Source organism: Bremia lactucae, linkage group LG14, assembly GCF_004359215.1.
Source record: "Bremia lactucae strain SF5 linkage group LG14, whole genome shotgun sequence".
Taxonomy (NCBI): domain Eukaryota; phylum Oomycota; class Peronosporomycetes; order Peronosporales; family Peronosporaceae; genus Bremia; species Bremia lactucae.
Window position 1 is genome coordinate 1,644,364 of NC_090623.1, and position 13,363 is coordinate 1,657,726.

General features: G+C 46.4%; 6 protein-coding genes across 6 annotated transcripts; 2 read left to right on the forward strand and 4 right to left on the reverse strand.

The window, feature by feature from the left end:
- Window positions 1–3,274: 3,274 nt before the first annotated feature.
- CCR75_004540 (uncharacterized protein) lies at window positions 3,275–3,541 on the reverse strand (the record flags this gene model as incomplete). The annotated part of the gene is made up of 1 exon (XM_067962626.1): window positions 3,275–3,541. One exon carries the CDS (start codon window positions 3,539–3,541, stop codon window positions 3,275–3,277), a length of 267 nt encoding a protein of 88 aa, XP_067816856.1.
- A 240-nt stretch (window positions 3,542–3,781) lies between these two features.
- Window positions 3,782–4,764, reverse strand: CCR75_004541 (uncharacterized protein; the record flags this gene model as incomplete). Its single annotated transcript, XM_067962627.1, has 3 exons — window positions 3,782–4,002; window positions 4,362–4,482; window positions 4,570–4,764. 3 exons carry the CDS (start codon window positions 4,762–4,764, stop codon window positions 3,782–3,784), a joined length of 537 nt encoding a protein of 178 aa, XP_067816539.1.
- Window positions 4,765–7,510: 2,746 nt separating this feature from the next.
- CCR75_004542 (uncharacterized protein) lies at window positions 7,511–8,029 on the forward strand (the record flags this gene model as incomplete). Its single annotated transcript, XM_067962628.1, has 1 exon — window positions 7,511–8,029. One exon carries the CDS (start codon window positions 7,511–7,513, stop codon window positions 8,027–8,029), a length of 519 nt encoding a protein of 172 aa, XP_067816854.1.
- Window positions 8,030–8,132: 103 nt separating this feature from the next.
- On the reverse strand, window positions 8,133–10,524 carry CCR75_004543 (uncharacterized protein; the record flags this gene model as incomplete). Its single annotated transcript, XM_067962629.1, has 4 exons — window positions 8,133–8,379; window positions 8,456–8,548; window positions 8,580–10,346; window positions 10,423–10,524. 4 exons carry the CDS (start codon window positions 10,522–10,524, stop codon window positions 8,353–8,355), a joined length of 1,989 nt encoding a protein of 662 aa, XP_067816855.1. The 3' UTR covers window positions 8,133–8,352.
- A 214-nt stretch (window positions 10,525–10,738) lies between these two features.
- CCR75_004544 (uncharacterized protein) lies at window positions 10,739–13,363 on the forward strand (the record flags this gene model as incomplete). Its single annotated transcript, XM_067962630.1, has 4 exons — window positions 10,739–10,826; window positions 10,888–10,949; window positions 11,034–11,753; window positions 11,827–13,363. 4 exons carry the CDS (start codon window positions 10,739–10,741, stop codon window positions 12,790–12,792), a joined length of 1,836 nt encoding a protein of 611 aa, XP_067816859.1. The 3' UTR covers window positions 12,793–13,363.
- On the reverse strand, window positions 12,860–13,240 carry CCR75_004545 (uncharacterized protein; the record flags this gene model as incomplete). The annotated part of the gene is made up of 1 exon (XM_067962631.1): window positions 12,860–13,240. The coding sequence occupies one exon, from the start codon at window positions 13,238–13,240 to the stop codon at window positions 12,860–12,862; it is 381 nt and encodes a 126-aa protein (XP_067816860.1).

Here is a 13,363-nt window from a genome sequence, read left to right on the forward strand (position 1 = left end):
GGTGCAAACGTGATGTTGGGACTTTTATGGCAAAGACTCGCGACCGTATGGATTGAAACGACTTGCCTATCACAAAAGGTCAATTTGCTCTGTCAGCAGTTCGGACAGGATGTCAGATTGCTGATTCTTCACCGACTCTTAAAGGTTTACAAGATTTCAGTAGGAGGCATTGTCGTGAAGAAAAATTGGTCGTCATTTTGCGTCAAAGTTGCCACTTCACGAGGCAACTTCGCACTTCTCCGCAACCTTTTTGAGTTTTTGCGACTAAAGTTTGCATGTGTGCATCGTAGCAATTTTAAAAATATATCCGACGATAGAAATTAAAAACTATGTAAAGAAGAAAATCACTTTCGGCCAAGTTGATTTTTTTTTATCATTCCGTAAAATCCACCGAATAGATAACACGACGAGTTACCGAGTCAATCAATGCATTTCTTGTTGGCCGTATCAGAATAGCGAACCATCTATCTTCGTCTACTTTTATGGAATGACCGATTTCACACTCATTCTGCGACACAGCTCTCACATCAAGCTAGATATTGTCAAATTCGCGAAAGACTACGCCACATGTCTTTCTATCTAACGTGCGTGAGCCGACCAGATGGCCAAATGGCAACACTTGCGCTTTATTAAAATTATGTGTTTGATACCAAATTTTTAATCCAAACTCCATTTTTATGGACATTTACATGTTGCAGACTCAGATCGATCCAGCTGCGAAAATCTGTTACCCATTTTTTTTTTTTCACAAAATCCCCCCCCAAAAAAAACAACTTTTCGCAGACGTATTGGTCAAAAATACACAGTTTTTCTCCAGCACTCCCACACCTTCAAAATGAGCGCTGTGTTCCCAGCGCCTGTGCGGTCGTACACGACGTTCTCCGATGCTTCCCCGCTCTCCATGCCACCTCCTTCTCCGTCCGTTTCTATTCCTTTATATCCGTATCGTACAAAGCATCCATTCGTACCCCGTCGTCTTGAAGACTTTGGCGACGGGGGTGCGTACCCCGAACTTCAGATGGCCCAATTTCCACTCGAAATGGGTAAAACCACTCGAAATGGGTCGTTTGCTTCCTCTCAGAATACCCTTGCACTCCAAGTACGTGGCGACAATGGCACTGTGAGGTACGACGCCATTGTTACGCAACAGCACCGAGACAAGACCAATGTCTTTACCACGTTCGATGCCCTTGTCGAGAAGACAGGACACGCNCACCAGTTCCAGAAGAGAACTTGGTGGACTGCTGCTCGTCGTCCACAATGGACGAGAGCGTCCTAGAAACGGACAAAAAGAAGCGGTACGCTGCTCAAGGCTGGGATGCCTTGAGAGACAGTCCGTTCTTTGAGGTTCTGTGGAAACATCGTGATGTGTTCCCAGAAGAAGTGCCGAGCCGCCTACCAGCAGATAGGGGCATCGGGCACGAGATAGACCTCGAACCTGGCACCAAGTATTGTGTGACCAGGCAATGGCCGCTGCCGAAAGAACAAGTCGATTATATCGATGAGTTCTTCGACAAACGAGCCAAGGCAGGACATGTGCATGAGAGCAATTCGCCTCAATGCAGCCCGACCTTTTGTGTGCGTAAAGCAACAAGTGGATGGCGCGTGGTTCATGCTTACAATAAGCTGAACACGGCGACCATACCAATCCTGCGGAAAGATATTTTGTTGAACTCCATAAGAAAATCAACTATCTCATCCGCGTTGGATTTAAACGATGGCTACTATCAGGTACTCATGAGAGAGTCCGATGTAGCCAAAACGGCAGTAAACACCCAAGCTGAATGCTTTGGGAGTGGCTTGTGATGCCCAAGGTTTAAGAAACGCACCAGCGACATTCAAACCGAGTGTGGCTCACGTGACGCGTCAGCACCGTGCCTACGCGCCTCATTACTTTGACGATGTATTCGTGCATAGTAGGGCCGAGGACGGGCTGAGCGCAATAGAGTCGCACAAGCGTCATTTAGACGCTATGTTGCAGACTTTAAAGGACGCCCAATTGTACGTCAACTTGCAAAAGTGCGTCATAGCGGTCCCTGAGATACCTGTACTGGGCTGCACCGTTGGTACACATGGTGTACGAGCAGACCCAGACGAGGTAAAATCAGTGAAGGAATGGCCAATCCCACGGCATGTGAAGGATTTGCGCCAATTCCTAGGGCTCGCTAATTACTTGCATAAGTATAGCAAGAATTACGCTGAGCAAACTTAACTATTATCTGATCTCCTTAAAAAGGACACAGAATGGGTTTTGTTAAAATAATTAGAAGATGCGTTCACATCAGTGAAGCAGTCTCTTGTGGAGGCACCGGTCTTGGCATTGCCAGACGCGGATAAGCCCTTTCGCTTCGTCTGCGATGCAAGTAATTTTGAAGTTCACAGTGCTAGGTGTGGAGAGTCCGTATGACCTCATCCTAGGCATTCCACGGTTGCCAAAACACCAATTTCTTTTTACAAGAGAACTCACTAAAGCTGAAGGCGAGTTCTACCTGAACTCCCTTAAACTTAACGAGCGCGCCGTTTGCTAAACGAACGGTCGGCTCTTCTCGCTTGCCATCCGGGCAAAGCGAATCAAACATCGCCGGTCTCTTTCTCAGAACCGCGAGTTTTACAAGATTTTGTGATGCACCCGAATCCACTAGGAGGACTATACAAAATGTCAAACTTGCCAAATAAAGAACGGTATATATTCAGCACCATTAATGCAATTAAGTGCAGGAAACACTGGAATTATGTGCAATAATATCATCGTGTAAATGTAAGAAATATGCAGAGCTTTTTACTGTCTGTATCCTGATATATTGTTTTTACGCCAGAGATTATTTCTTTTTGCTTTTCTTAATGTCGAATATTTGTGTTCCCTAAACCCCAATGTAAGTTTTCAGATAAATGTTCCTGAGATATCAATTTAGAAATAATAATGCTAATCAAATTTAAGGCTATATTCCAACACTTGTGGTTAAGTAAATTAGCGACGGGCGGCTGGTAAATTCCGAGCACCTGTCGAGATGTGCAGAATTAGATTGACACGGCTCGTCTAATTGCCATTTGCTCATCCCAGTAAGGTCGTTCCACTTTTCTTGTGGTCACGCTCCCGCTGGTCATATCGTTAAAAGTCATATCACAAAGAGCGTGTTCGGTACGATCCAGTGAAATTGACTTGTGGGCTGTTACTTTATTGTCGGACAATTTCTTGCTGCCTTGGGTTTGTAAACTATTAGCACCTTGAAACGTGCATGTGCATGGCTTCGCGGAAAAGAAATAAAAAATATATTCAGCTTAACGCGCCCCACGAAGAAGAAGAAAAAGTAATTCTCTGAAGCGATTTTGTAAAAGCACATGGCAAAGTAAAGTGTCGAATGCGCGTATTTTCCAAGGGCATTTTCGAATTTTCACTAAACGCCTCAGTATTCAATACGATGGTCCGTTCGATTGACGGTTTGGTGACTCTAGCAGTCTTAGTGCCATCGACAGTAACCGGGTACGCCAAATATAGCGAGCTCGTGCCTAATGGCGGCAACGTACCCGGCAACGAAAACATTGGTCACCTCGACCCAGCGGGCGAGACTGGACTCAGTACTTTTGGTGAGGCCTTCTCCAAGGCTGGTAATGCCTGGGGAGCCACGCTTTGCCAGGCCGACGACGATGGCGATGGGTTTACTAACGGCCAGGAGCTGGGAGACCCATGCTGCGTGTGGACAACGGCCAGTGCGATTGGATTAATTACAGACGGGATTAGCGACCCAGCGGATGCCTCAAAGACTCCTAGTAACAGCGAGCTTCAAGCAGGGTGCTCTAGTAGCGCTTCTTCGACTGTGGCCAATTTTACAGGCAGTGGCGGCTCGTTGGGCGCCGTAGTGGGCACGGTTACGCCTGCAGGGCCTTCCGTGGCAGAGATACCGCCTGATGATGACGAGGACGACTCATCTGAGAGCGCCGTGATTGCCGGTGCCTCGGTGGCGACTGTCAGCTTTGTAACCTTGGGCGTTGCTACTGTCGTGGCTTTATTATTGTGATAATATGTGACGTGTGATATAAGAGTAATCGAACACCGAGTTATGGAAGTATAAAATCATTGTATATATTTTAAGTGCATTGACCTCTCCAATAGCATTTCTTGAATAAAACCATTGACGACGGCGTGACAATAATTGACATTAATAGACACCGTCTTTTGCAACAAAAAGGGACAAACGACGCCAAAGTCGCTAGATTGTTGCCATGGCAAATTCAAGTGGCAACAAACAGGAACCACCAGTTGGGTCTTTACTTGGACGATGGAATGACAAACACAACGACGAGAATGACGACAAGCGTGGCAATGACACCGTATAACTTGCAAACCTGCATCCACATAAAACCTATGAGCCCACTAGTACAAATAGCACTACTAGCAAGTGGACATGCCTTCTTTTTACGCGCATTCACGTCCCGTGCGGTCTGTTCTTCTCTTGCAATATCGTGCGTGGCCGTGTCCATTCGCTAATAAAAAAAAAAACCGGCCACAAAAAAACATACGTGTGGCATCAAAACCCATTAAATCGCAACTTGCAAATGTTTTTTACGTACGTTGCTAATGTCATCAATCATGACGTTTTGCTCAAGGACTTCGCCATTAATCGCATGCGCGTGGTTCTTAAGACCCACGACGCCGCCGTGAATCTGGTCGAGCAGCGCATCCTGTCGCGCTAAATCGTCTGCACGGCGCTGGTCAAATTGTTGCTGTGCTTCCATGTTGCGGTAGTTCTCGTCGCCGTTGGGCATGCTAGTTTAAAGGAGGAGGAAGGGCTCTCGAGTACGAGAGAAGGCGAGTTTCGCGTTATAAAATGCGATCGCGAGGACGGTAGAGATTTGCAGCTGGTGTGGCTGGCTTCTTTTAGTTGCTAAAAGAGAGGTGCGACGGCCTTTTTGGACACTTGAAAAAGGGGAAGCAGTTGAGGCTCGTAGTATTTGCTTGTGGATTTTACGGAAGGGGTGAAACAGGGCAATCGTTACAACGTGAAAAACTCCTACGTCGCAACACGTTCGAACTTTGCAGCTTTGGGTGAGTTCTTGAAACTTACATTGTGGTTTCATACATGGGGGGACCTTTATTGGTGCGATTCGTGTGCAGGGTATAGATTGTGATGGATTGTTGGAATAATCCACACGGCTGTGGCTGCGAAAACCATGCCGGATTTTTTTGCAGTACCCTATGCTAGAGATATGCAATTTCTTATGGAATTTCAGTGGCAAGCAGTTATTTATACAAATAATGCACAAAACGTTTTACTAATCAGTCACGTCGCTCCAGTAAATGACGTTCACTCGTAATTTATGATGGCCTTTTATACTTTCTAAAAGGACATGTCAACAAGTCACTTTACCTAATCCCCTTTTAGTTTTTTTCAAGGAAACTGAGATCTTTGGACAATCCTATTTTTCACACGAACACCTAGGTATAACAATTCGGTGCACCTCTGAATATAGCGTACTGCGGTTGCAGGAAAGTTTACTACAACATTTTGGGAGCTTTGTTCTGATTATAATGGCAGAGCTCGAGCACATCGATATATATCAAACAAGCATCGCTTAAGGTCGCAATCTGTTGTTTTGCTGCTATGTAACACGATATTGTAAAATATGAAGCCTTTTTTGGTAAATATGTGGTCTGTACAAATTTCGTCGCCACATTTTAAGGGAAAACCGGTACACCCCTTATGTATGCCACTCCCTCTAAATGATATTGGGAATCGGAAAAGTAACACCCCTAATTTAATTATCTACCTCGATATTGATGAGAGTCCCCTAAATTATATCAGGGACACCCTATAATGAGCCTATGTAAGTGTAATAGGTGTGACAGCCGGTGACACAGTGTAATGGTACAACTTCTCTTAGTATCCGGACTTCATGCTTAAAGTCTTTGTGCAGGCTTTTGAGCTGGCTTCCTGATGTGCCGACGAAACCAAATTTTGGAATGTTGTTGATTTTGCGATGCTCATATCATACATAAATTTATGTTGTCATTAATCTGAAACTTAAATTCAATGATAAGAAATAAACTGGCGGGTGGTTGCAATTTTGGCTCTGCACCAATTGTAGGCGTAATATTTTGCTAAGTAAAGGAAGTTTGGACACCTGAAAGACAGACTAACATAAAGGCATTTACAGTTGCCTTGAGATTCAAAATTTGAATAAGGAAATTAATAATACGATAGAAATTTATTTCTATTTATTTTCAAGTTGGCCGTGGAATTTGCTCTTATATTATGAATCTTTGAATCCATTCTAATTAATATAGCACAAATTCATTTGTTGATTAGTAAGTATAATCTTTATAAATTAAATTATAGGGATACCATTTCGTGCAAGTCGTGTCGCAATTGCACCAATAGTTTGCCGACGTGAATCGATGGAGCCATTAGCATGTGGTTCGGCAGGTTCATTGGTGATGGCATCAAAAAGAAGTTCTGGCAGTGCCGTTTACATAAACGTTACTTGCGTCCTTCGGATTTTACCATGGCATTTCGGCTGTAACCTGTGCCTTGAAAACATTCGGCCTGCCATCTACAACTTTTCCTTTACAGATTCCACAATTTGACCGTTGCAAACGAGCTGGAGATTAGAAAATTCCCAGTGTAGTACCAGACCCGGACATCCACTGGTAAAGTTAATTATTTTGAAACATTGACGCATAGAATATGATAAGCGAGGTCTTGTAACCCGAGTTACGCGTGCATGGGAATCTTTGTAAAAAAAATTAAACACATTCAACTTGCCAACCATGACCTTACTAAAGTGCGTTACGGGTAAGTCTGGACAGTGTAGCAATTGGGAGGCGTTGGGGGGTAACGAGTCTGGCAACAGGTTTTAGCTAGAGCCAGATTTCTCTCGCTTGCAGTCGGCGCTAGCGCAAGTGCTCATTGCCTCACTGAAAGGTTGGTAGTCCCGCTTGCACATTAAATGTGGTTACGACAGAAGAAATGGTACTTGCGTTCTTTTTCATAAAAAACACGTCGAAAGCTAATCATAAAATTTGGCTCTAAATCAAGACTTGCGTTATCTTACACACCAATCACACATAAAGAAAAACCTCATCACAACAATAATGCCGAGGTGAACTTACACGCCATAAAAAACACAAGTGGTAACTCCACGAGTTTTATTTTTGATCCAGCTTCCATTTGTCTAGTGCTGCGTGACTTCGTCACGTTGTAGCATTGTCGTCCGTCCGTGACCTCTTCGTTGTGTGTAGTTTCTCAAGATCCTTTGACGTTGTAGCACAGACGACGACAACATGGTATTGATAACCAAATCGTTTCTTTTTCAAATTAAGGCAATTTTAAACAATACAATTTTGTGCGATTTCAAAACGTAAGTGTTAAACTCGCACTTCTTACTTCTTACTTTCTTACTGCAACGATAATTTTAATTTAAGTACCTCGTTTTCGTGAAGCCACGGATGGTCCTCATTAAATAATTGACCTTCTCTGCAGAGCATTGCCCCCCTTCCTGCACTACTCACCTCATGTCTGCCACAACTACCACTACGATTCCCCTGTGCAATTTGGTCACGCTTAGTCCATTGCTCAATGACCAAAACCTCAATAAGTGCGCCGATGAATCTAACTTTAATTTTGCCGACGCGACGCTCCCTACCCAAGATGAAATCAACCGCATGTGCACGATGCAATCCTGCCTTGATTTATTAAGCGCTGCATTGGCTTTAGATCCTACCGAATGCATTTTGCCCGTAGGCGACAACATCCGACTCCGAGAGGACTTACTTGAAGGCATTCCGGCCCGCTGTCCAGTTTCGAACACTCGCAACACACCGGCGAAGTCTGTCGCAGCCAATGACGCAACGACTCAATCAGAGGAGGACGATGCCACGGACGATCCCACGACCGCGCCATCGTCTGATTCAGATCCGAATGAAGAGCAATCTGCGGCGATGGGCCACTACGCCACAGCAGTGTCGCCCGTGAAGCGGTTCCTGAGTGTCATGTCACTTGGGGCATTGGCTTTCATGACGTACTACCTCTAAGAAACCATTTTGTAATTATAAAATCTCCTTTTTGCTTAATAATATAAAAGATATGGAGATTATATAGCCTGCACGATTGTTTATGGAACGATAGTATAACAACTTCATTTTTAAGGTAAACACGCTAAAATTTATTAAAAAAAGCACGTGTTTATTTTACTTTCCAATTGCCGTCAAAGCCAGTAGTCTTGAATCCTTTCATAAAAAAACCCAATCCTCTCATCAGTAATCAAAGGGTACTATTCTGGCCCTTTTCGCTCGAGCAAACAACGTTCAATCTCCCTCTGTCTTGTCATGTCGCCATCCAGCCAATCAAACAAAGGTTACACCGTACCAGGGGGTCCATGTACCTATCACAACATCACAAGTACAAAAGACACGCCAAAATACCACACGGCACACAAATCATCATCAACAACACATCACAAGAGCCTCGTCCTGACTCGATCGTCTCTTGCTGTCTTGCAGCAAACTCCACGACCGAGCACAAGAGGAGCGCATAAAGCCGGACACACTCCGCTCAAAAAGAAACACACAATAAAGCACAAACCTGAGAAGTCTCGACCAAGTCCACGCTCCTTGTTCCGGACACGGCAGCGTCGTTCTCAGCACTTGGCGCCAACACCGCGTCACTAGACGCACTGACAACAGCAGTCTCCGTACTAATTGTGCCAGCTTGTTGCTGGTATTGCTGATACGCTTCGGCACTCGCCTGCGCCGCAGCACCAGTAACCCCCCACGCGGCGTTTGCGGCATCCACGCCATAGTACGCAGCATATTCATAATAACCATTCCAATACGCATTCGGATCATTCGGGTCCGCTGTTGCCGTGGCACTTGCCTCCCCTGTAGCCGTATCTTGTTGATAGTATTGGCTTTGTTGGCCCTGTTGTTGATAATACGCCGCGTACTGATCTTGTCCATACGCAGTGTACCCTCCCGTGTACCCACTTGTTCCAGCATAGGTACCCTCCCCCCCGGGGTACTCGGTACCGTACCCCCCCTGGCCCCCAGCTGTACCCTGTATAATCACACTATCGACCTCTTCTTTTGCAATTGCAAGATTCTGAGGAGGTCCTTGAATCGAGATTGTACGAACAGGGGGATTGGACCCTGGATCCGGCACTTGTGGGATTTGAATACGCACGGCATGACGGTCTTGTATCCCTTTAATTGTTTCACCACGTTTACCAATTATTACCCCGACACGGTCATTCGGGACTTGCATGTAAATCGTTTGACCGGACGATAGACCGTAACTCTGTCGCTGACTTGGATCATCGCTCACCATGGATTGAATCTCAAATCGTGCGGCTTCTTTGGCTTCCACAGTGCCTCGAATTGTAATAAGTCGCATTTCGGGATGCACAGGGTCCGGAGTCTGTGGAATCGTGACACTCGTGCCTGTACGCTGTTGAATTGCTTTGATCGTACACCCGCCACGTCCGATAATGAGTCCAACGCGTTCATTCGGGACCAAGATCTCTACCGAGTCCGTGCCATCGGGATTCACACCACCATAGCGTGTCATCCGATCGTGATCGTCTCGTTCCCGAAAACCACCCGTAGTATGCGTCTGTTGTCGCTCAGTAATAAGGTTTTGAATCAATTGTTGCGCCGAATCCAATGCGTCTTGATTGCCCGTGATATTCACAAACCGGTCGGCAGTCGGAGGAACACCATCTTCTTCGCGCACAATTTGAATGTGTGCACCGCTTTTTAATTGCAAGTCGCGAATGGTTTCGCCACCACGTCCAATAATGTACCCCACCAGCTCGCGTGGGACTTTCATATCCACGGACGTTTGATCGCTCGTTGAGCGTAACGTGTTGGTACCCGCGTACCCTCCGGTACTTGCATACGCATCACTGTAATTCTCATTCAACGTTCCATTGAGCTCCGCCACTTTCCGCAATTGCTCTTGTTTCAGCTTCATTGCTTGTTGCGGATTAAATAAAATATCTTCCACGGCACTTTGCGCCTTGGCCACGGCATCGTCCGTGTCGGCAGTAATAAGGACATGGAGCTCTTCGTTCTCGTCGGGATCGCCCGTCGGGTCTTTCGACGACCCTTTTCCACGAATCAAAATGCGAGCTCCCGATTCGTCTTCCATTCGTTTTTGATTGGATCCACGCGGACCAATTAAAAGGCCCATAAAATTAATGTCCGGGTACTTGGCGACGGGAATAAACACTTTCTTGCGCTTCTTTTCGCCCATGCCTGGCGCCAATCGCATCCCGCTATCGACTGTTAGCACACACGTGAGACTCGTGATTGAATGTTTTTCAAAAAAATCGCATTGTAACGTACCATCACCCTACTCGAAATCACGAGAATTGACAAAAAAGTGTCGTAAAGACGTCGTCGTGAGGAAAGGATTGACGACTACGTACCTCCCATCGACTCTTGCGCTTGCCCAATGCATCGCTTCCGGGAATCGCTGATGCTGCCAAACGTGCGGCAATTTCGCGTGCACGAGCCACTGGATCGGACATTCCTTGACGTAAAGAACGATGCGAAAGCGACTAGTTGCGTCTGATGCGTTGTGGCCAATATAACTCTGGCTGGTGATGAAGTGCCAACACACATTAATTTCATTTGATTCGATAATATTATGTTTTTAGTCTACGTTATGTCCAATCACTGATGAAATGGTGCGTACCTACTTTTTCCCCAATCATCTGTGCTTTTAAAAGTGATCGAGTCTTTATGGCGTCGCGAGTGCCGCTATTAATCAAGGGAAAACCCCGCAAACCCTCCCGTGTATCCATTGCACCGCGTGCAACACTATCCCATGGTAAGCATTGATCAACCTGCTGTCTTTATGTCAATTGTTCATGTGATTTCCGGCTTACTAGCCCCTCGAACTGAGCGTTTGACGACTCCGAAGGCTACGACTCCAGATTCCACGCCTATAGAGGTGTTTTTATCTTGTTAATACCGAGCCAACGCTCTCGAACGAAAGGACTTATATAATACTGCAATGATTAACTACTCGAAACAGGCTTACAAGCCTCCAATGGAGCCACTGGCTACACAAAAAGCCACGTCACTCGCGTCAAGTGTCGATCAATCACTTGCTACGTCAAGTGCGTCGCTCTTGACCACCACAAGCGCTGTAGCTGATGCGCTGTCACCACGTATGGTAGTTCAAAGTCCATCGACGCGCTTACCACCTTCGGTGCGCTCGTCCACAGTGCTTCCGGTACAACGACTTGCAAAGATCACGTCAGCAGGCCCATTGTACCGCGCCAGTCCCGTCGTGCGTCCTCGTAAAGGCACTCTCAGCAATTCACCACGAATACGTAATCGATTAACCTACAGCTCTCCCGCAAGAAGCGCTCCGACTGCTTTAAAAGTACGATTGCAATCGAAACTCGACATTAAACCTCATCAATCCCCTCGACGCTTGCAGCAGCAGCTCACGCCAGCGTCGCCACTTGTCTTGGGTGGAAAAGGATCGTCCGTGCCTCCGATTCAGCTCGACGTCCAGCTTTTGGAACCCCACGCAACGTTGCCGACCACGACAAATCCAACAAAAAAGCGCTCCCTCAAACGTCGAAAGACAAGCACTGCGTTAAAACTCCAGGCTACTGTGTCGCCACGCAAGTCTTCAAGAAGACAAGTGAAGCGTGTGGATTATGCTGCGATCAGTGGCACTACGAGCTCAGCGAGTGAGCGTGAAGACGACGACACGCTCGAGTTGCCTACGGACGAGACGATTGTACGTGTGTTTAAAACAGGTGGCATTAAGTTGTGTACCCATGTGTTTTTTATGTGTTTTTTATGTAAACTAGGTGTACGTGCCTGCTCGTGAACGAGCAACATTGTGGGCAAAATCGTTGCTTGTAAGGGAGGACAAGGAGGAGCACGTGAACACCATTTCTTCTCGTAAGAAACGTAGTCGTTCGACAGCAACGGGTGCAGGGATAAATACTGGGATTGCATCACGAAAAAACATGGCGACTTTAATGACGAAATTACCCTCGGAAATGACCATGGGCGAAGTGGCATTAAGTGTGCCGAGAGGAAGACATATGGAGCAACATGAACGTGAAGAAGCGGTAACCGAGACGTCGAGTGGGATCAGCGATTCGACTGCATGGGAAACCAAAGCAGTCAATCGCATGCGTTCAATATCCGACGCATCCGAGTCGATGGCATACGCTGGATCCATTGTCACGCCTCAGGTGCAAATGATTAATGGCCAAATGGTAGTTGTCGAGACCACTCTGAAGCTTTGTGACGAGCCGTTGCAAGAAGACAGTGGCTTACCGCCTCGACACATGAATTCTCGCTTAAATTCGTCGCATCTGAATGGTCCAGGTAGACGCTGGGGCAAGGAAGAGACGAAACAATTTTACTATTGTTTAAGCCAAGTGGGTCCCAATTTCTCCATGATGGCGACGCTCTTTACGTCAAGAAAACGCAAAGAACTGAAGAGTAAGTTTAAGTACGAGGAGAAACATCACGGAAGGTTGATAGAAATTGCTTTGCGTGCGTCGACGGCCCCCTTAGATACGGATATGGTTGACGTAATCTCTCAGATGGTGGACAAGAAAGCGCTGCAGAAACAGATGCCGAAAACTTCAGAGATCAGACTCAATGACGACGGTGCGTCAGCACCGAACTCGACGTGTGCGTCACCGCTGTCAGCAACTGGGTCTGTACCCCAGGTACAAGCCGAGGACTTTATCGAGACGTTACAGGATAGCGACCTTTTTTCCTTGGGCAGACATGCCTCGTTTGATTATAGTAATTAATGTGGTCCACTATAAGAAGGATGTAAAAACGTAGTGTATAGTAAACATGGTTACAAGGGTTATACGATTACAGCACGGTTGCAATGGCAACTGCAAGCACCGTGACACAAGTTCCAAGAAGAGGCCGCGAGGCATCGCTGCTGGCTGGGGCTGAGGCTTGAGGACCGTCAGCAGTGGCATCTTCAGATTCGTCGCTGCCTGAGTTCGAAGAATCGTCGTCTGTCGGTATCGGTGCCGTATCGGGTTCCGCGTTGTCCTCCTGAGTAGAAGTGGACGGCGGAGTAGTAGTCGTGTTCGTTGCGGTGATGTTGGCAACGCTGTCGGCCACGGCGTTTGCATACGTTTCAGGGTCGAGTTCCACGCCTGCGACGATGCTATCACCGAGTGTCTGTGCGTTGGTGGAAGCCAAAGCCGCAACGAGAGCAAGTACTAGCAAATGGACATTCATTCTTCTTGCAAGTGAATACATGCGGGAATGACCTTTGTGGCGTTTTTTTTTTTAAATCGTTGCATTGCATTCGACAATATCATCCTTGACAGGTAGAATAAGAATTGAAGAGCTTCGTTGTTG